Source organism: Nerophis lumbriciformis, linkage group LG19 (assembly GCF_033978685.3).
Source record: "Nerophis lumbriciformis linkage group LG19, RoL_Nlum_v2.1, whole genome shotgun sequence".
In the NCBI taxonomy this organism is placed as follows: domain Eukaryota; kingdom Metazoa; phylum Chordata; class Actinopteri; order Syngnathiformes; family Syngnathidae; genus Nerophis; species Nerophis lumbriciformis.
The window spans coordinates 5,012,905-5,036,624 of record NC_084566.2 but is presented as its reverse complement, the minus strand read 5'-3'; the positions used below and the strand labels follow the sequence as shown (position 1 = coordinate 5,036,624).

The 23,720-nt window shown below is 39.9% G+C and overlaps 1 protein-coding gene across 3 annotated transcripts in view; it reads left to right on the top strand.

The window, feature by feature from the left end:
* Window positions 1-4,403: 4,403 nt before the first annotated feature.
* The window catches only part of ephb1 (EPH receptor B1), a 627,438-nt gene continuing 608,121 nt past the window's right edge, over window positions 4,404-23,720 (top strand). For all 3 annotated transcript variants that reach the window (XR_009817359.2, XR_009817358.2, XM_061979662.2), the window contains exon 1: window positions 4,404-4,686. Coding sequence is in view for 1 of the 3 variants with exons in the window: in XM_061979662.2 (XP_061835646.2) it covers window positions 4,626-4,686 (61 nt within the window). In the remaining 2 variants the exon portion in view is untranslated. The remainder of the gene's footprint in view (window positions 4,687-23,720) is intronic.

Genomic DNA, 23,720 nt, shown 5'->3' with positions numbered 1-23,720 from the left:
GTATGGTACGGCAGCTGCACTGCAGCAGACAGGGAGAGGCTGCTAAGAGTGGTCAAGACGGCTCAGAAGATCATCGGCCGCCCTCTCCCCTCTCTGACGGACATCTACACCTCCCGCTGCCTCAACAGAGCCAGTGCCATCATCAAGGACAGCACCCACCCTGGCTCTGACCTGTTCCACCTGCTGCCCTCTGGGAAGCGCTACAGGTGCATTAAAACCAAAACAAACAGGCTAAAGAACAGCTTCTTCCCCAGGGCCATAACCATCCTGAACGGACTGCCCCATTGTCCCTCATAACTGCCTTCTCTTCGGTGCAATAACCCATTCCACCAACCACCCTGTTTTTTTTTTGTTTTTTTTTCATGTATATATTCATTTCACACCATATTCATTGCACTTCTCCATTTTTTATATTTTTATATATTTGCACATTGTTTTTCTAGCATGCACACATCGCACTGTATGGAATGGCCTCAATCTCGTTACCTTGCGTAATGACAATAAAGCTGATTCTGATTCTGATTCTGATTCTGATATTCACCATTAATTAGTTGCTTATTAACATGCATGTGACGACTGGGTCGCATCGTGATGCGGGGTTGTTCTCCCAGGAATGCAGACGGGCTTCGGACACAGCGTGCAGGTAGGAAAAGATTTATTTAAGACATAAATCATACGAGAACAACCAAAAACGTTCTCATAGCACGGAAGGCAAAAACAAAGGGACTAGCGTGGGAGCTAGCAAGCAAAAATAGCATTGCGTGAAAGCCAGCAGGAATCAAAATAGTCGTCGTCTGTTGCATAAAGCAAATTAGGAAGCCAGACCGACTAAATAGCCCTCTGATTAGTAGGGATGGTACTCAAACCGATTTTCCCGGTTGTTCGATAAGAAAAGAATCGAGTCCTCTGACTCGAATCCCTTTTTGAGAACCGGTATCCGTTATCGAGACCACTATAGTAAAGAAAAAGAGTTGGTTCTTTATTCGAATCCCTGGGAACGAATCCCGTCCCGACCAGAAATGCCCCGTGGGACATCACAAGAAATGATGTCACGTAGCTCAGTCATTAGGCACAGATGGGTAAAGCAGGAAAAACAATGGACCGGAAAAAGCGCTCCAAGGTGTAATGAAGTTCAAAACAAAAGGTATAATCCAATGAATAACTTTACTGAGAGATTTGAGCAGGGTACAAACACATGACGAACACTTTTACGACCAACCGGAAACATAGCAACCAGGCTAGCAACACACGTCCTTTACGGCAGCTGTCCCAACGTTCTTAAAGCAACCACAGCACATACATATATATACAACACATCTCCCTTTTTTAACTTTTGTTTTTCTTTCCTTGTAAACAAAACAAAATCACACTGTAAATGTGTTGTCTGTCTAATTATAAATAATGCAGACGAGGCGTGTTGGCTGAGTTCTTGACGTTTACTTTCACAGCGTGCTCATAACCTCATTCTTAGCTGCCGGGTGGCGACATGCAACAACACTTTTTGGGGCTACCGCACATGCTCGTCACTCCCGTTGCATGCTTGGTAGTGCAGTTGTTATTTTCCCTAGCTCATAACATCACATCTTTCCCCCTATAAAGAAATAATGTTAACTCAATAAAGTGTATTTCTTTTTTTAGCTTTAACTTTTCATTTTTTAGCATTGTAACCACATTTGCAAACAACTTTTCTCTTCAGAGAATTTTCTTTCAATAAAGAAATAAAGTGCAAAAATGTCAAAGCATCATAACAAACAGTTATGTCAAATAGCAGCAGAAGTGCACTTTTTGGAGAGCTGTATTATTTTCAGTTTTGTGCCCAAGGGACTGATTTTATTTAACACTATATTATTATTTATACACCTATAGTGATCACAGAGACAGGTTGTTTTTGTGTTACTGTATATATTTGTTTTTCTGAAAAATCCCACCTAATATACTTTGGGTAACAACAGTCAGTCAACAGTTGTTTTTTTTTTTTTAATTTTTTTAGGGGGGGTAACAGTCAATATTTATTTATTAGATTTAATTTTTTTCTTATATAATAAAAGTGAACTTTTGTTAAACCAAATATTAATACAATACAAATACAAATACAACAACCTATCTGGACTCGATAAGAGAATCGATAAGGAATCGGTTCGATAAGAGGATTCGATAAAAGCCTCAAACTCGATAATTTCTTATCAAACATCATCCCTACTGATTAGTGCCCGGACAACAGGTGAGCGTTCTGAACACTAACCAGAGGCAGGTGTGTGCAATCTGCCGTCATGGCAACTGAAACAAACAAACTCAAGAAGTGCTGAAAACACATGTGACTAAACAACGTAAACAAACTATGATGAGGTGGCGACTTGTCCAGGGTGTACCCCGCCTTCCGCCCGATTGTAGCTGAGATAGACTCCAGCGACCCCAAAGGGAATAAGCGGTAGAAAATGGATGGATGGGCATCCCGTGAGGTGCATATTACTCCTTTTGTTTTTTTGTTGTTCGGTTTGTACTTCACGAAGTTTTGCACTTCTTGTGTTTTTTTTGTATGTTTTTTTGTTTGTTTTCGTTATATTTGGATGTAATTGTTGGTTTATATGATATCATTAAGTAAGACTACGTATTATGTTGAAGGGGGCAGGAAAATATCAATCAATCATCAATCAATCTTTATTTATATAGCCCTAAATCACAAGTGTCTCAAAGGGCTGCACAAGCCACAACGACATCCTCGGTACAAAGCCCACATACGGGCAAGGAAAAACTCACCCCAGTGGGACGTCGATGTGAATGACTATGAGAAACCTTGGAGAGGACCGCATATGTGGGTAACCCCCCCCCTCTAGGGGAGACCGAAAGCAATGGATGTCGAGTGGGTCTGACATAATATTGTGAGAGTCCAGTCCATAGTGGATCCAACATACGGTAATAGTAAGAGTCCAGTCCATAGTGGGGCCAGCAGGACACCATCCCGAGCGGAGACGGGTCAGCAGCGTAGAGATGTTCCCAGCCGATGCACAGGCGAGCGGTCCACCCCGGGTCCCGACTCTGGACAGCCAGCACTTCATCCATGGCCACCGGACCTGTGCCCCCCCCCCCTCAAGGAAAAGGGGAGCAGAGGAGAAAAGAAAAGAAACGGCAGATCAACTGGTCCAACAGGGGGGCTATTTAAAGGCTAGAGTATACAAATGAGTTTTAAGATGGGACTTAAATGCTTCTACTGAGGTAGCATCTCTAATTGTTACCGGGAGGGCATTCCATAGTACTGGAGCCCGAATAGAAAACGCTCTATAGCCCGCAGACTTTTTTTGGGCTCTGGGAATCACTAATAAGCCGGAGTTCTTTGAACGCAGATTTCTTGCCGGGACATATGGTACAATGCAATCGACAAGATAGGACGGAGCTAGACCGTGTAGTATTTTATACGTAAGTAGTAAAACCTTAAAGTCACATCTTAAGTGCACAGGAAGCCAGTGCAGGTGAGCCAGTATAGGCGTAATATGATCAAACTTTCTTGTTCTTGTCAAAAGTCTAGCAGCCGCATTTTGTACCAACTGTAATTTTTTAATGCTAGACATAGGGAGACCCGAAAATAATACGTTACAGTAGTCGAGACGAGACGTAACGAACGCATGAATAATGATCTCAGCGTCGCTAGTGGATAAAATAGAACGAATTTTAGCGATATTACGGAGATGAAAGAAGGCCGTTTTAGTAACACTCTTAATGTGTGATTCAAACGAGAGAGTTGGGTCGAAGATAATACCCAGATTCTTTACTGATTCGCCTTGTGTAATTGTTTGGTTGTCAAATGTTAAGGTGGTATTATTAAATAAATGTCGGTGTTTAGCAGGACCGATAATCAGCATTTCCGTTTTCTTGGCGTTGAGTTGCAAGAAGTTAGCGGACACATTAAAAATATAAATTTTTTATTCATCCTGCGCCTTCTCAGGCACTGCTGTGTAAATTGAATAATTGCGGTATAATTGTCTATCGATCAAAGATGCATATCAATGAAGGAGATAAATAAAAATGAATGAATGAATCTGAAAAAAAAACCATTTTATTTTTCACTTAAGAAAGGGTTCTGTGAATGCGCATATGAAACTGGTGGGGTTCGGTACCTCCAACAAGGTTAAGAACCACCGCTTTAGTGTTTACCTGGACTGCAGTACCAAAAGTGTCCGTTTGGGGCCGCTACTTCCTTTCACTTGCACGGCACAGCCTCCTACTCAGTCTAGGAAGTTTTGTGTTTTGATTGGGACTAGGAGGCGGGACCTTGCTGCCGATTGGTCAACGGGTTCCGGTTGCGGCCTCTGATTGGCTACCGCGCTTACAGCGGCGCTTTGAGCAGGCAATGCCGGGTCTCCAAGCCGACGCTTTACCCCCCCCCCAAAAAAATTACTTCCCTCACGCGCACAAAACGGCTCTTTTACGCCTCTGTTGCGCCTCCACTTCGCTCCTGTGTCACACTTTTCTTTACCGCCACTTGAAATGTGACTCCCACAACACCGGCTTTTCTGCTGCTCCTTGACAAGCAAAGGGGATTTTTGTTGTTGTTGCGTGTCGCGCACCTTTCAGGCGTGTTGGGCAGTTCGGGGAGCAGCCTGGGAGACCCTTGGAGACCACCTTCTGCCATGATAGTGGATTTGTTTGCCCTGCTCGGCGTGCTGCTCATCGCTTGTTCAGGGATGGAAGGTAAAGAAAGTGACACTTGTGACATTAGGACACACGCGCGCGCACACGTGCTTATTCATTGACATCCTAACCTCATTCCAAATGCTCGTCATCGCTTCTCTTTAAAGTTGTTGTTCCCTTCACTTTTTATGTGCTCAAGTGCGTCATTTTGGTGATAAAACACTGCTGAGGTTGCACCTCCACAGCTGCATGCAGGTACGTGGGCGGGTCCTGACGTTTTAGGTCTGATTTAAACCTTTGAACTGAGTTTTGCTAAATCAATTTATGTTGGAAGTCCAATAAAATTAATTTTATCACATAAAAAAGTAAGTTACGAAAATATTCACACTTTTTACTTATAGATAACTCAAAAACTCTAAAAATAAAAGTAAATTGATTTATTGGAATAAATATACTTTTAAAAATAAAGTCTGCCGAAGTTCTGGGTGTCCGCCTTGAAATGACACCTCACAATTTTGAATGATACAAAATTAACATTTTCATAATTGAGGGAGACATCCTGCATTGTTCAAAAAACAAGCTCAAGTCTGGTGAATCAACTTAATGAGATTAATCAATGCTATGGTGATAGCGCTGCTGCCATTTTATAGAATTTTATTCCATGGAACAATCTATAGAACTTTCAGCAGATAAAGGATAATGTCTATAGAATTTCTGTTAGACATTCTATAGAATGCCCAGTTCTATAGAACAATCTATAGACCTTTCAGCAGATAAAGTAATGTCTATAGAATTTCTGTTAGACATTCTATAGAATGCCCAGTTCTATAGAACAATCTATGGACTTTTCATCAGATAATGTAATGTCTATAGAATTTCTATAGGATATTCTATAGAATTCCCAGCTCTATAGAACAGTGAAAAGACCTTCCAGCACATGAAGCTGATGTCTATAGAATTTCTATAGAATTTTGAATACATATTCTATAGAATCTTCAGTTCTAAAGAAATTCCGACGAAATTCTATAGCGTTCTATATATTTCTATAGAGATTCTATAGAACATTTTTTGCAGGGCCATCATTGTCCAGTCTGGTATCCATCCATTTACTACCGCTTGTCCCTTTCGGGGTCGCTGGAGCCTATCTCAGCTGCATTCGGGCGGAAGGCGGGGTACACCCTGGACAACTCGCGACCTCATCACAGGGCCAACACAGATAGACAACTTTCACGCTCACATTCACACACTAGGGGCCAATTTAGTGTTGGCCATTCTGGTATTATAGGTGGAAAAACCCCATAAATCCACCATATGTTCTTGTATGTGTTATTTTTAATCCTAATAATCTCACCAGCTCTTATATAATTGTTATCTCCCTTCTTTTCATTTCCGCTGGGAGGACACCGAGCTGTGTCACAGACACTGGACCACTGTGGTCCACCTTTGATTGTATCACACAGCAAATACTCATAATGTGGCAGGACGAATGCAACCTTTAGATCTTTCCACTTGGCATCAGTTTTTGTGTTGTGTTTGGTGTTTTTTGCAGTGTTTTATGGAACTACCGTATTTTTCTGACTATAAGTCGCAGTTTTTTTCATAGTTTGCGACATATACTCAGGAGCGACTTATGTGTGAAATTATTAACACATTACCGTAAAATATCAAATGATATTATTTAGCTAATTTACGTAAGAGACTAGACGTATAAGATTTCATGGGATTTAGCGATTAGGAGTGACAGATTGTTTGGTAAACGTATAGCATGTTCTATATGTTATAGTTATTTGAATGACTCTTACCATAATATGTTACGTTAACATACCAGGCACGTTCTCAGTTGGTTATTTATGCCTCATATAACGTACACTTATTCAGCCTGTTGTTCACTATTCTTTATTTATTTTAAATTGCCTTTCAAATGTCTATTCTTGGTGTTGGCTTTTATCAAATAAATTTCCCCAAAAAATGCGACTTATACTCCAGTGCGACTTATATATGTTTTTTTCCTTCTTTATTAGGCATTTTTGGCAGGTGCGACTTATACTCCGAAAAATACGGTACTGTTCTTCCCAAAAAAAAATGCTAGTTGAAGATCCTGTATTTGACAGGAGGGCTCTGCTGTTTTTAGGGTTTACTCCATAAACCAGAGATGGGAAAGTATTTTGACTCGGGGGCCACATTGAGAGAAAAAATGTGTCTGGGGAAGGGCCAATGTGTATGTGTGTATAAATGATATGTACACCCATCCATCCATTTATTTTCTACCGCTTATCCCTTTCGGGGTCATGGGGGGGTGCTGGAGCCTATCTCAGCTGCAATCGGGCGGAAGGCGGGATACACCCTGGACAAGTTGCCACCTCATCACAGGGTCAACACAGATAGACAGACAACATTCACACTCACATTCCCACACTAGGGCCAATTTGGTGTTAGCTGTAAAAATCTAATGTACAGTATGTGTGTTTGGGTTCCCTTTTTTCAGGAACACTAATACCAAAAGTCACAATGTCCAATGGAATTCGACACAAGTTATGACAGACCACCTCAAAAAAACGGAATGGAATTTGACAGTTTTTTACTGAATGGGACACCCAAAATGTACATAAAAATAAAGAAAATGGGGTGCACAAGATTAACTATGAACAATAAAAGACTGAATATTAACAACAAATGAACATATTTTACTAACATAGTTGTGTATCTTTTACAATCAAGCAAAACACAACAAAAATGTAACAAACAGAAAAATATGAATGCAAAGGGTAATAATCACCTACAATATGATATATTATCACTTTTATGCAGAAATTAGCAAAAATTAAGACTAAAGTAGTGAAGCTGTATTTTCATTTACACTTAAATTGTATTGACAATTTAGTTAGGCGCAAAATTTAGGACTTAAGTAGTGAAGCTGTATTTTCATTTACACGTAAATTGTATTGACAATTTAGTTAGGCGCAAAAATTAGGACTGAAGTAGTGAAGCTGTATTTTCATTTACACTTAAATTGTATTGACAACTTAGTTGAGCACAAAAAATAGGACTAAAGTAGTGAAGCTGTATTTTCATTTACACTTAAATTGTATTGACAATTTAGTTAAGAAACATACATGTTATCATTAATTTAGTTAGATGTTTTTTTTTCTTTCATTTTAGCACTGCATAACTATGTACATTTATTTTCCATCAGTTTTTATAAGTCCCTTCTTTTGCAGTATATTTGATTAGTACTGTATTTATTTTTCTAATCGGCCTGACCTAAGCCTTGATGACATTTTGTTGAATAACCCATGCTTTCATATCATCCTGGTAAACTGTAAGTAGGTTAGATATAATTGTTGAACTATTGACAATTAAAATTAAGAGTAATATTACAATTACAGTGTTAATATTTGTGTGGGTCCCAGCTCCCTCTGTAGTGGAAAAGTTGGGGTCACAAAGGTTAAGAACCGCTGCTATCTCTTACCTATCCTATATTTTACAGTTTTTAGGAATGGACTGTGGCTTATGTTAATATGTGCTCTTCACCTCTGCATACAGTTATGCAAATGTTGTCAATTTGATGTTAAGATTAGTGGAGGCTGTGCAGAAGATGTTTTTGGCTGTGTTGAAGAAACACAGATAGGCAGGGCGGGGGTGGCCTCCCCTGGAGGTTACCGTGGTAACAAGGACAAAAATGACTTGCTGGTTTCAGTCACTAATTGAAAATAGTTTGTTCCATAGATGGGTTTTAAAATCTGTCTTTTTCACGTGTGCAATCTTCAGCATAGGCATCAAAATTAAATGCCAACCTCTAAAGCTATGTGATTGACTCAAATAAAAGACTTAATACAAGTCAATCTCCTGTTCAAGCCCTGTTTTTGTAAATATACATTTTTAAAGGCATCATTTCATAATCAGTGACATCATATTTTTTTAATCATATTTTTTAACAGTTGAATTGGAGTTGTTTGATGACTTGTTAAAGTCCACTAAGCACGTATTTATTGATGTTGTTCAACGCTAGCTTAACTATTAGCATGCCTGCTCCTGGCTTTTTCTCTTTCTCACATTTTTAGCCTCGTCCTCCAGTGATAATACACTTGGTAATGTGACTTAAGACACTAAGAAATGCATTTTATTTACCGTTATGGAGATGATTATTATTAAATTAGGGCAGCAATTCGCAAACATTTTTCACCAGGTACCACCTCAGAAAAAACTTGGCTCTTCAAATACAGTAGCGTAGTAGTCCTAAATAGTCATTAAAAACAAGGCAGAGGTTTTATTCAACAAGTATATTCAATATTTTTGGCCACTGCAACATTACACACAGTTTGAACAGTAATACTGTGAATATATAAAACAACCCCACTGTACTTTAATCAAGTGTTTATTTGGCGTAACACTAGATTGAGCCCGTGTACAACTAGTGGTACATGTAACACAGTGTAAGAATCATTAGTCTAGGGCACAGGTGTCAAACTCAAGGCCCGGGGGCCAGATCTGGCCCGCAACATCATTTTATCTGGCCCGCAAACACCTGGAAATGATATGTGGCAATAAAGTACTTCATATTTTCTCACTAAATGTAATATTTTTTTCAACTTGACAGAAAAAATATGTATTGCATACCTTTTTGTTGTGTACAGGGGGGAGTAGACGGCACAGACAACAAGGGCGTGATATTAACTATAGATTTATTTATATACATACAATATATACATAAAACATAATAATATAATAAACCAAGGGAAATGGAGTATGACAAAAATCCTAGTGTGTGTGTGCGTGTGTATGTGTGTGTGTGTGTGTGTGTGTGTGTGTGTGTGTGTGTGTGTGTGTCGATTAGCTGTTGAGTGTTACCATAATGTTGAGTGAGATGCAAGTCCAAAAGGGGCAGAGCAGGCTCATAGATCCGTGAGAAGCAGGAAGTCGAGCGGCTATAGCGAGACGTCGGAGGTCCGTGTCCAATCAGGACGTCGAGTTCCAAGAGACACTCAGGGAAGCAGAAGGAACAATTATTGGGGGAAGACTAGACACACAGCTCGTTACGAGGAACGAAGGCAGACTGCAGGAAGGACGACAAGGAAGACACGAGACCAATTACCGTATTTTTCGGACTATAAGTCGCAGTTTTTTTTCATAGTTTGGCCGGGCTCCAGTCCAACTTACCTTTTTCCTTCTTTATTATGCATTTTCGGCAGGTGCGACTTATACTCCGGAAAATACGGTAAACACGATGGTGGAGGACACACATAGAGAGAGAGAGCGAAATTGCTTAGAGCATGATGATTGCTTAATGTACTCCAACAGACGATTACGTTCTGGCGCCGGATAGCAGGTTGAGCAGGCTTATGAAGGCAGGACTTCTCATTAGCACCAGGTGCGTTGAGTGCTGATGGAAAGCTGCTGCTTGCTGCCGCCGGAGTGACGCGTGCAGGAGATGAGCGCTTGTGGGCGTGTCCCGAAGCGTGCTCCGTGGGACTCCTTGAGGAGTGCGCAGCGGCATGTGCTTGCGCCGTGACACTTTTAAACTTTAATAGTATCCAATATTGCAACAAATATTACAGTTTATTAAAATAAAAATAAATAAAAATACTTAACTTTACAGCAAACCACCCATCAAATGAATAAAAATGACAACAAATTCTGTTGACTGAGCTGCCAGTTTTTGACTGTAAAATCTGTGCTTGTTGTTTTTAAAGGTGTATTACTGTAAAATGAAAGACCGTACATTTGTTTTTACGGTAGAAAAACTAGCGGCTAAGTTGCCACAATAAAAAAAATAATTTGTACTGTTTTTCCATGAACAATATAATGTTGTAAAAACCAATGTCAATTTAATAGTACAATTCTGGCAACTAAGCTGCCAGCTTTTCCCCCCCCTAAAACTCCCCAAAAAACAGTATTACTGTTTTTCCATTTACCGTAACATGTTGTAAAAAAACAAAACAAAAAAAAACTCTATTTGACAGTAACATTTTGTAAATGTAAAGTTTTTACTGTATAATGGACAGTCTATTTAAAACAGTTTATATAATTAATAGTGAAATCCAGAGGCAAATTCATACATTATTCGCTGTTACAAGCGGCCCTCTTATTTCAGCCATAACTGCCATGTGGCCCTCAATGAAAACCACTTTGACATCCCTGGTGTAGGGAAACTGCTCCACATTGTGTATGGAGATACATAATTAGCTGCTCGCCGCTAGTCAGCCAGAGAGAATCTGTGTTTGTGATGGGCATTGAAAAGCTATTAATCGGCAGGTTTTTTGCGACGATGGTTCGATACCAATCGATCTACACATCTCTATCTGTGATATCCATGATCATTTGGGTCAATATGACAGTGATGTGAAATGTCCGTATTGTTACATCCTTAGGGGGGAGCCAAGTGCTGAAGATCATTATGACTTTGGTCTAATGCTGACGTTTCAGGTTCTTTGACAACATGATTCAAAATTAACTTTGTCTTGTTTTTATCTTTTAAAACTAAAAGCGGTGGAATGGTTTCAGTATTTTTTGTATCAAATTTGAACAACTACTTTGGTCCCAAAGTTAATGATTTTAAAGTAGAATTATCATGATGTCGATAGTGCTCTTCCACAGCAGCTGCACAATGATAGGACAATAAACACCTGTAATACGAATGGACCATTTTTTTTTTTGGTGTGTTTCGTAGTGTTTAAAAAATGCACTCCATCACACGGTGGCTATGTTGATGTAAAACGCTGCCGTATAGAACCCATGTACCATGTACCATGCACCATGCTGACGCCTCTGAGAGATGTCGGTTCGATGCATTGTGATATTGGTATTGCCTTACTATGATCTAAACTGGCTGTCAAAGCATAGCAGGGACAAGAATGAACCTTTACATTACACCTTGTCAGTACTGGAGTCTGCACTCACGTAGCCACATGTTTCTAGCCACACACAACTATCATTACCCATTGCTTGTTTCTATTTGCCTTTAAACCAGTTATGCTTATATAAACTCAGTAATTTTTACCGGCCTGGAACTGCAGGGCTTGGGGATGCTACAGTGGTTGAAGGGGGTGTGGATTGTAGCTCGACTAGCCGGGAGGTCTTGGAGTTCCAGTGCAATAAGTAGTGTGCATGATTACTCTTGTGTGAACGCTACGAGCTAAAATACGCTCAGTATGATTAGAGAACATTAGTCTCTTAGGTTGCTGCTTTGATTATCGTGCTATACCATGGCTTATCGAGAGTGCAAAAGAATATATTGCAAATAAACAATATGTATGGTGTGACAAACAAATGTACTTGTGAAACTCAACAGATTAGAATATCAGGCGAAGGTCCCCGCAAATAGATTTCTTAATGAATATATGACATGCAACTGGAGATATGGTGTTTCAAGACTTCTTCAGATGATTATAGCATACAGCGAATGAAAACCTTGAATTAAAAATGTCAGCAAATGTTGGGTTTTTAAAAAACTGTAAACCGTGATTATTAAATATAACAAATACAAGCTTGACATATTTCACTTTGTACGTAATGAGTTTATGTCAAATATGAAGTTCAGTTGATATGCCCATTTAAATAAGCGTTTTACAGCCCTGGATTTGAACAGGCTTGCATCTTCTGGAAGACTATTCCAGATTTTAGGAGCATAAAACTGAAACGCAGCATCACTATGGTCGGTCCTGACTCTGGGCACCAATTGGAGACCACTCTCTGAGGTTCTCAAAGCTGGAGATGGTTCATAAGGTTCTAACATGTCAGAGATGTACTTTGGTTCAAGACCATGAAAAGACTTGTTTTAAAGTCTAAGAAGCCGGTGCAGTGACCTAGGCTAATATGGTCACATATCCTCGTTCTTGTCAGGACTCGAGCAGCAGCATTTTGGATGTACTGCAGCTGCTTTACAGCTGGTTTAGAGAGCCTAGTGAGAGGACCATTACAGTAGTCTTACCTGCTGGAGACAAAGGCATGCTAGACAAAGTAGCGTTTCTTCTTCACAAAAATACTTAAGTAAAAGTAAAACGTATGTTGCAATAAAACTACTTAAAGTACAATTTCTCAAAAAACTTACATTTGCTCAAGTAACACATTACTACCCACCTCCGGGCTTAGCAAACATTACAATGTGTATATGACAACTAAAAGGGCGCTAAAAAGCAGAAATAAGCAACATAAAATTGCAATTTTTAGGCGTCCAGCAAAACTAGTTTGGATCATGATAATATTTAATCCTTTTTGCTGCCAATCATTCATGCATCCATGAAGAAAATGGCCAAATCTGAATATTTAAACCTACCCTCTTCCAGTAGCCCACAGGTAGTTTTCCAGAATTCCTGAATAGAAAAAGCAACCGGGAATGAAAAAGTGTAATCTTGTTGTTGGTATACAAATTCACCGATGGTGTAAATGTTGATCTTAACCAATCAGTGAGCAGTGACACACAATACATGTTAACATCTTACCAAACGGATATTTCTGCTAAATAAAAAATACTTTGTGTAATGGTCATTTAGTGTACTAAAGCTATTATGGCGAGCTGGGGCAGCAGACATGGCCTCAGTCCATAATGGAGGCTTTTATTTTGCAAACAGTGAAAAGACCATCGGCGTGCAGGCGCGCCTGTGCGGACTGTGACCAAGCCCGGCGAGCGTCGACCCCTGCCTGCTGCTGGTGTACCTGCTGGCTGTAAATGCGGCGGCTGTTGTGCGAAAAGTGCGGCGCTCGCATGAGGGCGGCGGAGCTGGGACTAATGGTGTGCACGAAGGTTCATTTCATCACAATATCTTTTTCACATTTTTCCGCAGAATGAGGTGCACTCGCTCACACTCCTGGTTCCAAACACACAGTACCCCTTGCAGCTCACTTTACCCATGAGACATCTGAGCCTTGGGAAGGCCAGATGGTGGATGGGAGTTGGGGGCTGGTATGTGTGCGTTTGTGTGTGTTCCTCATCTCTGCATGGCTCGCTGAAATGTTTCAGTGAGCAGCATGATAACAGGATCTGCACCACGTTTTGTACTCAAGCGCACGTTTCTACCTAGAAATACATTTTGGTTCAGGTGGTTTAGTCTTTGCAATATTTATGGAGCTGTCAAAAGTTGTGAAGGGTACAACATAACTGATCTGATCCAAACCTGCACACATTCTGGTTCTTAGAAAAATCTGCGGCTGTCAGGTTGATTTTTCTTTCCACATTTCTGGCGTTGTTCTTGTCAAAAGTGGTATAGCGTGCAAAAACAAGCGATCCATACTATGCTGTACTTGTTGTTTCAGGGACGAGAGACACAATGCAGTCCTTAGACTTTGGTCGAGAGAATACGGGAATTGAACTGGACAAATACAAAAAAGGCGTCATTTGCCACACTCAGAAGAAGAAAGAACACATTATGCTGCTTGTCCTTCATTGCTGTCCTTTGTTCATGTCTCTGTTTTTCTCATTCTCTATTGACTCAAATATTAGACTTTTTCTCCAAGACCTGTTTTTGGAAAATGAATACAAAGACAAATCTTAAACCTTCTTAAATCTTAAAAATGTTCTCTTTAAAATCACGTTTTCACTGGTAGGTTGCAATAAAATAAGACTTCATATTTGTTGCTGCTGGACAGTTGTTTGATGACTCGGCTTTATTGATCTCCATAATCTTAACTCATTCTATGCTGTTTGCCCAACCTTTGCAGGGTTGGAGCCATTGATTATTTTAGAAATCCAGTAACCCATCGATTGGTTTGTTCTATTAATCAAGTAATCAGATATTACATTTATAGCCTCAATGCGTATATTCTGGAAAATAGCTTGCTTGCCTTGATCTTAATTATTTTTTCTAATAAATTCACATTATCAATAAAAAATATATATATATTAGGGGTGTAAAAAATAATCAGTACAAACTGATAACCGATTTTAACTTTAGAGATATAAATACATCGTTTGGCAAGCCTCTGGATCGATCTATATGTAATATGGATCGGTTGATGTCTGGTTGGAAAGTCATGCATTGGTTGATTGTAGATCTCTTACAAAATATGGCCGCCCTCATATTGCGAGACTTCTCTGACGACGTAATACGAGAGTACCGTTGTCGTTTCAGACGGACAACGACAAAGCAACTTGGCAGACAGTAATCCTGATTTGACTTACGGAAAGAACCAATCACAGACAAATCCATACATTTTTGTGCCTAAATCCAGCCAGCCACGGAAGGCACCACGCAGTGTAAACCAATCAGAAGCAACCTAAGGCGGGTCTTTGCGTCTTTTTTTTTTTTTACACACATTCCAGCGCAGTGTTGTCAACTTGGTGACTTTCTCGCTAAATCCAATATCTTTCCGACTCCTCTTAGTGGTTTTCTTTCTTAAAACGACTAGTGACAAATCTAGCAATTTTTTTGGATGCTTGGAGACATGCAATGACAATAAAGTCCATTCAGAGCAGAGAATAGAGGCACACCCATTGTGCAAAGCCGTGTTCGTTTCCGCCTTGGTTGAGATGTTTCCTCACTGTCACGCTTCAAATAAAAACAAACCTATCGTTCATGTCAATGAGCCAGTCAATAGATGTGTTTCGTTTGCAAATATCACAACCCTTCAGTCTCTTGATCAAATTTGATACTCTAACATTTAATAATGTAGAACAAAGGAAAACACAACTAATCAACAGAATAAAATTCATTTACAGTACTAATTATAAATTGCATTTTTTAACTCACACATCTTCTTTTCTTTTCTTTGAGTCCATGGATTGCAATGCCTTGACGTTGACAGTTCTACTATTTGCTCATAAATAACACAGGAACCGCCTGTTTTGTATGGTAAATGGATTGTACTTTTATAGCGCTTTTCTACCTTTTTTAAGGAACTCAAAGCGCTTTGACACTATTTCCACATTCACCCATTCACACATGCATTCAGTATGTGTCTATTTAAAAAACAACAAAAAAAAAACACATGACATTGTTCTGACATGATACATTTAATTTTCAATTTTCCGTGCAAAGCTTACATCCGCATCGACTCGTATCAAATTGTAATCGTAAATCATGCATCTCACCTGGATAGTAGAAGGATGAGGATGGAGTCCAACAAGTTGGTACACTTTGACAGCCAAATTATACCCAAACGACACATAAAGGTGCTTGGTTCCACCCCCCTTTTCTTGGCGAACATTGTTAATAATTTTTCATCTAAATGGGAATATAACAAGATTCTATCAGTTGGCATCCCAATGACAGCAGACATCGTACAGTAAGTGACGTTTTATTGTTTGTTGGCTCTCATGAAATCTGCAGTGAGTAATACTCAGTGATGAAGAAAAAATAAGCAAACATTGCGCTGCGTTCTTGAAATTAATGCGCCACATACGCTTAAAATGAGGTGGCCTGGCAGTGTTATAAAATGACTTCTTGTCTTACATAAGGATTGTGAAGGATAGGCAACATTCCAAAACATGTGCAGTTCCCCTTTAAACTGAAGAAATAACCCATAAAAAAACTATACAGTGTTTATAATGTAATGTAATATGTAATAATAATGCAAAAAAACAATTTAAAAAAAATATTAACTTTTATTTCCCATTACTGTAGACATGTTTATCATTGTACTGTCGTTGGAAGGTGAATGACTGTTTATTGGATAAAGAAACAAAAAATGGACTCATACATATTCAACATCTTAAATTGCATTTTTTCCCCAGTTGGAAAAACGAGGTCGGACGTTGTCTTTTGTTTATTGCCATCACGTGATCACAACATTCTCTTTTGTTCGTCCATTTTATACATTGTTTTGACCCATCGCATGTTTTTATATAATTTATTTTTTAATTGTGGCTGTTTTTGCAGTTCTTAAATGTATTTCTGTAACTTTGTTTTGCTGCCCTCTTGGCCAGCTCAGTCTTGGAAAAGAGATTTTAATCTCAATGAGTTTTTACCTGGTTAAATAAAGGATATTGTCTGATTGATTGTAGATGGGCTTGCTGTATATTGCCAATCCGATTTGAGGCGGAACTATTCCCACAACGGGACATTTGGCTATGGAATCACATTTTCCGCCTTTGCGAAAATTCTCACCGACGATTGGCGAGTAGGGAGGATGTCTGTTTGTGCTTCCTGTTTGTGAAGCTGGCGGTCTTGCTCTCCGCCCAGCAAAACAGAGATTGTGAATGACTGAAAAAAGGGCTCATCTGGGGGTGTATTAGTGCCCAAGACATGGGTAACTTACACATCTGTTAAGGCACCAATAATGCTGAAAGGTACATACAGGTTTTGGAGCAACATATGTTACCATCCAAACAACGTTATCATGGACGCCCCTGCTTATTTCAGCAAAACAATGCCAAGCCACGTGTTACAACAGCGTGGCTTCATAGTAAAAGAGTACGGGTACTAGACTGGCCTGCCTGTAGTCCAGACCTGTCTCCCATTGAAAATGTGTGGTGCATTATGAAGACTAAAATACCACAACGGAGACCCCGGACTGTTGAACAACTTAAGCTGTACATCAAACAAGGATGTGAAATAATTCCACTTCAAAAGTGTGTCTCCTCAGTTACCAAACGTTTACTGAGTGTTGTTAAAAGGAAAGGCCATGTAACAGTGGTAAAAATGCCCCTGTGACATCTTTTTTGCAATGTGTTGCTGCCATTAAATTCTAAGTTTATAATTATTTGCAAAAATATTAAAGGGGATCATTATCACCAGACCTATGTAAGCGTCAATATATACCTTGATGTAGCAGAAAAAAGACCATATTTTTTTAACCGATTTCCGAACTCTAAATGGGTGAATTTTGGCGAATTAAACGCCTTTCTAATATTCGCTCTCGGAGCGATGACGTCACAATGTGACGTCACATCGGGAAGCAATCTGCCATTTTCTCAAACACCGAGTCAAATCAGCTCTGTTATTTTCCGTTTTTTCGACTGTTTTCCGTACCTTGGAGACATCATGCCTCGTCGGTGTGTTGTCGGAGGGTGTAACAACATGAACAGGGACGGATTCAAGTTGCACCAGTGGCCCAAAGATGTGAAAGTGGCAAGAAATTGGACGTTTGTTCCGCACACTTTACCGACGAAAGCGATGCTACGACAGAGATGGCAAGAATGTGTGGATATCCTGCGACACTCAAAGCAGATGCATTTCCAACGATAAAGTCAAAGAAATCTGCCGCCAGACCCCCATTGAATCTGCCCGAGTGTGTGAGCAATTCAGGGACAAAGGACCTCGGTAGCACGGCAAGCAATGGCGGCAGTTTGTTCCCGCAGACGAGCGAGCTAAACCCTCTGGATGTCTTGGCTCACACCGTCCCGAAGATGATCAAGAGAAGAATATCGACCCTAGCTTCCCTGGCCTGCTGACATGAGGGTATGTCTCCAGAATATATTAATTGATGAAAATTGGGCTGTCTGCACTCTCAAAGTGCATGTTGTTGCCAAATGTATTTCATATGCTGTAAACCTAGTTCATATTTGTTAGTTTCCTTTAATGCCAAACAAACACATACCATTCGTTGGTTAGAAGGCGATCGCCGAATTCGTCCTCGCTTTCTCCCGTGTCGCTGGCTGTCGTGTCGTTTTCGTCGGTTTCGCTTACATACGGTTCAAACCGATATGGCTCAATAGCTTCAGTTTCTTCTTCAATTTCGTTTTCGCTACCTGCCTCCACACTACAACCATCCGTTTCAATACATTCGTAATCTGTTGAATCGCTTAAGCCGCTGAAATTCGAGTCTGAATCCGAGCTAATGTCGCTATAGCTTGCTGTTCTTTCCGCCATGTTTGTTTGTGTTGGCTTCACTATGTGACGTCACAGGAAAATGGACGGGTGGTTAAAATCAGGCACTTTGAAGCTTTTTTTAGGGATATTGCGTGATGGGTAAAATTTTGAAAAAAACTTCGAAAAATATAATAAGCCACTGGGAACTGATTTTTAATGGTTTTAACCATTCTGAAATTGTGATAATGTTCCCCTTTAAGTTTCTCGGTTGGAACATTAAATATCTTGTCTTTGCAGTCTATTCAATTGAATATAAGTTGAAAAGGATTTGCAAATCATTGTATTCTGTTTTTATTTACCATTTACACAACGTGACAACTTCATTGCTTTTGGGTTTTGCATACTGTTAAAGAAACACGCTCGGGTGCTGAGAGCGATGCACAGAGTGAGACATTTTTCTCCTTGTTTAAAGCGAGAGACGGACAAACACAAGGCTCAACAATTCTGATTGGACAACATGTCTGTCACTCAAATGCCGGAAATGTTGGACGGTGGGAAAAAACCTCAGCCTCTAATTAAAGCCTCAATGACGATTCGATGTCTATTAATCGCAGAGGCTTGCAGCATAATGCAATTTTTTGTTCCTAATCGATTAATTGTTGCAGCCGTAAACCTTTGAGACACTTTTTTTGTGAATGCGTCGATCCAGGTCACTGGCGTGTGAGTGACAGGAGAAAAAACTCTGACTCACTTGGTTACATACAAGGAATGCTACTCATTCCTGTCTTTAGATGTTGGACTGTGTTGACCATGCTTCTTTGAGGTTGATCACAAACTGTAGACACCACTGTGACTTGTACTTTCAGGTGGGATGGCCTTCTCTGTCCACTAGGAGACAGTGTCATTGGTACACTTTTATCTACAAGGCACTTATGAGACTATTGCCCAATTACATTTGTATATAGATTTCAAGAGAAGTACAAACTCCTATGCACTGAGATCCAACCATCAGCTGTTGCTCTCTGTCCCTTTTGCTCGCACTGAGCTGGGGAAAGAAAGCTTTTGTCAATGCAGCTCCTTGTGCTTGGAACATGCTACAAAGAGACTGGAAGCTGACTGAATTTTTATCCTTAAATGCTTTTAAATCTAAACTGAAAGCATTTGAAGGAGCCTCAGTTATCTGAAACTGTTTTACTTGATGTCCATCCTGTCATTTTAATGTGTAACTTTGCTGCCTCTTGGCCAGGACTCCCTTGAAAAAAGAGGTTTTTAATCACAATGGCATTTTTTTTTCCTGGTTTCCTGGTTAAACCCGAGTATAGGATAGCTTTCCTCTGAAAAACGAACCCTCCAATAACTGAGTCAATGCACATTATTCATTACTGTGAGAAGTATAGTGTTGTATGTGTCCCGTTGCATTGCATTCCATACATACTATTTAGTCTTTGTCCTGCTGTCTGGTGGACAGTTTATATCCTCTTGTTTTCCGGTAACTTCCACACATTCCCAAGTCTGGAGATTATCTACAGAGATGCTATCACGTTACACTCTTCTATCCTGATCTGGCTCGAACCTTATCGCAGCAGGTGGCTGAGACCGTGTGTGTTTGTACATGACGTCTAAGGTTTTATCAGTGCCATCTCTGGAACAAATAAGACCAATAACGTCCCCAGCATTCGAGGCGCAGAGGTGGTGGTAGTGGTGGAAGGGGATTCAGCCTCCAAGTGAATCATCTGTTACTGGAATAGCCCGAGGTGGTGGTAGTCGTGGAAGGGGATTCAGCCTCCAAGTGAGTCATCTGTTACTGGAAGAGCCCGAGGAGCACAGTGAAGATGTTCTTAAAGACACACTGGTCAGACTCCATCTATGCTTACACAAAGGGACTTGCTGCTGTGGCTATGCGATGACCCTAACACACACCCGCACGCAAACACACACATACACACAATTGTGAGGTGTAGAAAGGAAATTAGCCGGGACAGAGCGAAGAGCCTGAGGCTTGTGTTATTATTCATGAGGAAGTGCACGCCCATCTTGACGACATATTTCACCATTCCTCTGCTACATAAATATCATCTCTTATTAGGACTTCTCAGTTAAAGGGGGTCCAACTTAGAGCAATTGCGCACCTCTGCGTGTGTGTGTGTGTAAGCGAGGGGGCATTAACATTATGCGGTGGAAAGAAAATAAAGTGTCCACTCTGTGCAAAATGGAACGCCGGCCTCTAAGAGGAACACTGATTGGCCAGTAAGTACATAGCTGCAGGGTGAGGACCTTTTTTATTATTCATTTATTTTTAACCTTGCATAACACCGCATGCCAATACCTGCCAGGCCTCGCAAGCTGGATAAGAGGATGCTGTGTTTTGGAGGTAATTAAGTATTGATTGAAAGTGTTGCGCCATGGAAAACAAAATGCCTGTATCTAGATTTATAAGCGCACATCTCAGAGCAATTGCTGTGTTTTAAACAGGCCTCAGTTAGCATTTAAGAGTTTTGAAAAAAATAATACAGTGGAACAACGATTTACGAACCCCTCATTGTACAAACTTTACATTTAGGAACCACCGACTGAATGGAACTAGGCTTTGTGGCCATTTTGTGCCGAGCAGCACAGCCATGGTGATTGATCTCAGCATCGCAGCTACTGTGCTAGTTGTGTGTCTTTTGGTCTTTCTAGTTTTGCTGGAGTTCATAGAAAGCAATGGACAAGCGATGTGTGGTTCAAAACATTTAGGAAATAGCCACAGTGTTGTCGACATTGTTACCTCCCCCGCTCCTCCTCTTTCCCGCGCCATGCTGAGAAGAACGTAATTGTTTTCAAATCCTAATCATTGTAGCGAACTGGGTGTTGAAGTTAAGGAGCTTTGTGTTTTCAAACTGTGAGTGCACCACAGGGCGAGTGACTGTGTGTGCGTGTCGGCAGGGTGGCTGAAAATCAGGAAGGTTGAGCTAGTTGTTGTTGTTTTGGCCTTTCAATTTAATAGAAAGTTGATCCATCACCCCTTTGTTATGTTTGTTTTATATACAGTACTGTATAGCGATTTATATTGTGTTTAATGTGTACATACTTTTACTAAAATATGGACTTTTGTCAAGGCTCGAACCCATGACTCATATTTACATTGTTTCCTATAGAGAAATTTGCTTCGATATATATTAACTTTTATATTCATTACCTCTGTTGAAGAGCCATTTAAGTTTCTAAATCAAGGTTCCACTTTATATATTTGTTTTATCTGAATATAAGATGGATACAATTCTTTCTTTTTAAAGACTAATTTTGGAAGAATATTTCAAAGAAAGAAAGGATAACGTTTATTGTATTTCTTTATTTTGTGTTGCAGCCGAATCTCTCCAAGTCACTTGTGAGTGAGTGACAGGAAGAAAAGCTATCGGGGCCACCTATAGTACTGATTTGCTAGTATCTAATTAAGGGTGGGCATAATAATACTCTGATCATAAATATTCTGCCCAATATAACACTGGCATAGAAACAAGAGTTCAGAACAATCAGACAAAAAAATCGTATATAATTGAAATTACCGTATTTTCCAGACTATAAGCCGCTACCTTTTTCCAACGCTTTGAGCCCTGCTGCTTATTGAAAGATGAGGCTAATTTATGAATTTTCTCTTCGCTAAGGGCCATAATGTTTTGTATCTAACAAATAGTTGTCATACTACACTAACAGACACTGAAAAGGTTTGTCATAGTTTGTGGTATGTCGTCATCTTTTGGACGAGTTCGCTCACTGCAGGTGCTGCGGATTGACAATGTACTTCCTGTTTTGTGCCAGAAGTACATTCGTCCATAGCGTTTCTGCTCGAAAGGATTCTCCATTCATCACTCTAAGCAATAGCTGTAAGTTTTACAATATAACTAAAACAATTCATATTTACTAAACTGTCCCATGTGTGATGTCTGTAGGAGTGTTTTCATGCATATTTGTACGTGCTTTAGTAATGTAATCAAGTTAGCGTTGTTAATATTAGCGAATATGCTAACACGTTTACTTTTTTTTTTTTATCATGTCCTGTCCAGAAAATTCAGACAAATCATATTGTCGATGTAGATGTCCATAGCTGCTGTAAAACATTACAATTTCTTGCACCTTTGTATGTGCTATTGTAATGTAATCAAGCTAGTGTTGTTAGCATTAGCAAATATGCTAACATGTTTACAAGTGTCTCTATTATTAACTTATAATGGCATTTTTCTTGTATTGTTTTAGTTTTGTAAATTCACTAAAACTTCACCGTTAAGTTATGGAGTCTGTTTAACTGTCTGGAGAGTAAGTTTCCGCTTCTGTTTTGTTTGATCAGCTGTTTTACTGCCATGTTACAGGCACTGTTTGAAAGCAAGTAAGTACCGTTCTATTCTGTAAACGATGGTATTATAAAGGAAATTAAGTCCAATTCCCAGTCCAAATATAATTGAATGACATATTATTGAATATCCACTTCCTCCTGTATGCATACATTGGGATTTAACAACATACCAAATGGATCTTGCTTGACATTCTGTGCTGACACTTGACCTCAACCTCCACACATGAATAAATAACGCCGTTCACCCGCTTTAACGTGACACATTTCAAGGTCACGCCGCAATCTTTTTCTAAAAAGTCATAAACCTTGGCGTGTTAAATATGGCGGCGTGTAACAAATAGGTCGCACTGTTTGGAGTCGTCCTTCCTCTTTGTGAGTTATTCATTATATCAGAGGCAAGATAGAGGACGCGGATTAGGAATCATTTGTGCGAGAGGCGAAGCGAGACAAAGAGAGAGAGGAGGAGGTATCTGCTTACAATCTTCTGGCTGCTAATGAGGACGCTGGTGGCTCGGGCTGCAGAAGCCTTGAGCGGAGAGTGCGGTCGCCCTGCACACATGTGGGAGTCCTTCACACCCGGGAGTTTTTTTTCTTTAACACAAATCACTACAGCAATGCACTAGTTAGACAGATAAAGTAAAGTAGTTCATTGAACATCGTTTGTGTTCCCTCCACCCCCCAGTCAGGACCGTGAGGGTGGAGTCAGACTTGGGAGACAAAAGTCACACGATGTACCAAACGGGTTTTATAGCATTTAGTACTTTAGTCTAGCAAAGCTGTGGATTTGTACTACAAGCGCTATAAGTGATCTATTATTTGTAAAGTACTCAAGCGTGTGAGCGTGTACTCTCTTGGGGAGTAGAGGGAGGAACATCACCATCAACTTGTAGATTTCTCCTACTGATTCCTGGGCAGCTTGTATATTAAGTTGGTTTATGCAGCACATAATATTCCGTATTTTTCTTTACTACAGAGCGCACTAGTATATAAGCCACACCCACTAAATTTAAGTAAACATTTTTTTCCCCATATATTAGCCTATAATCCGCAGATATATACATTGTGAAATTAGTTATTTACAC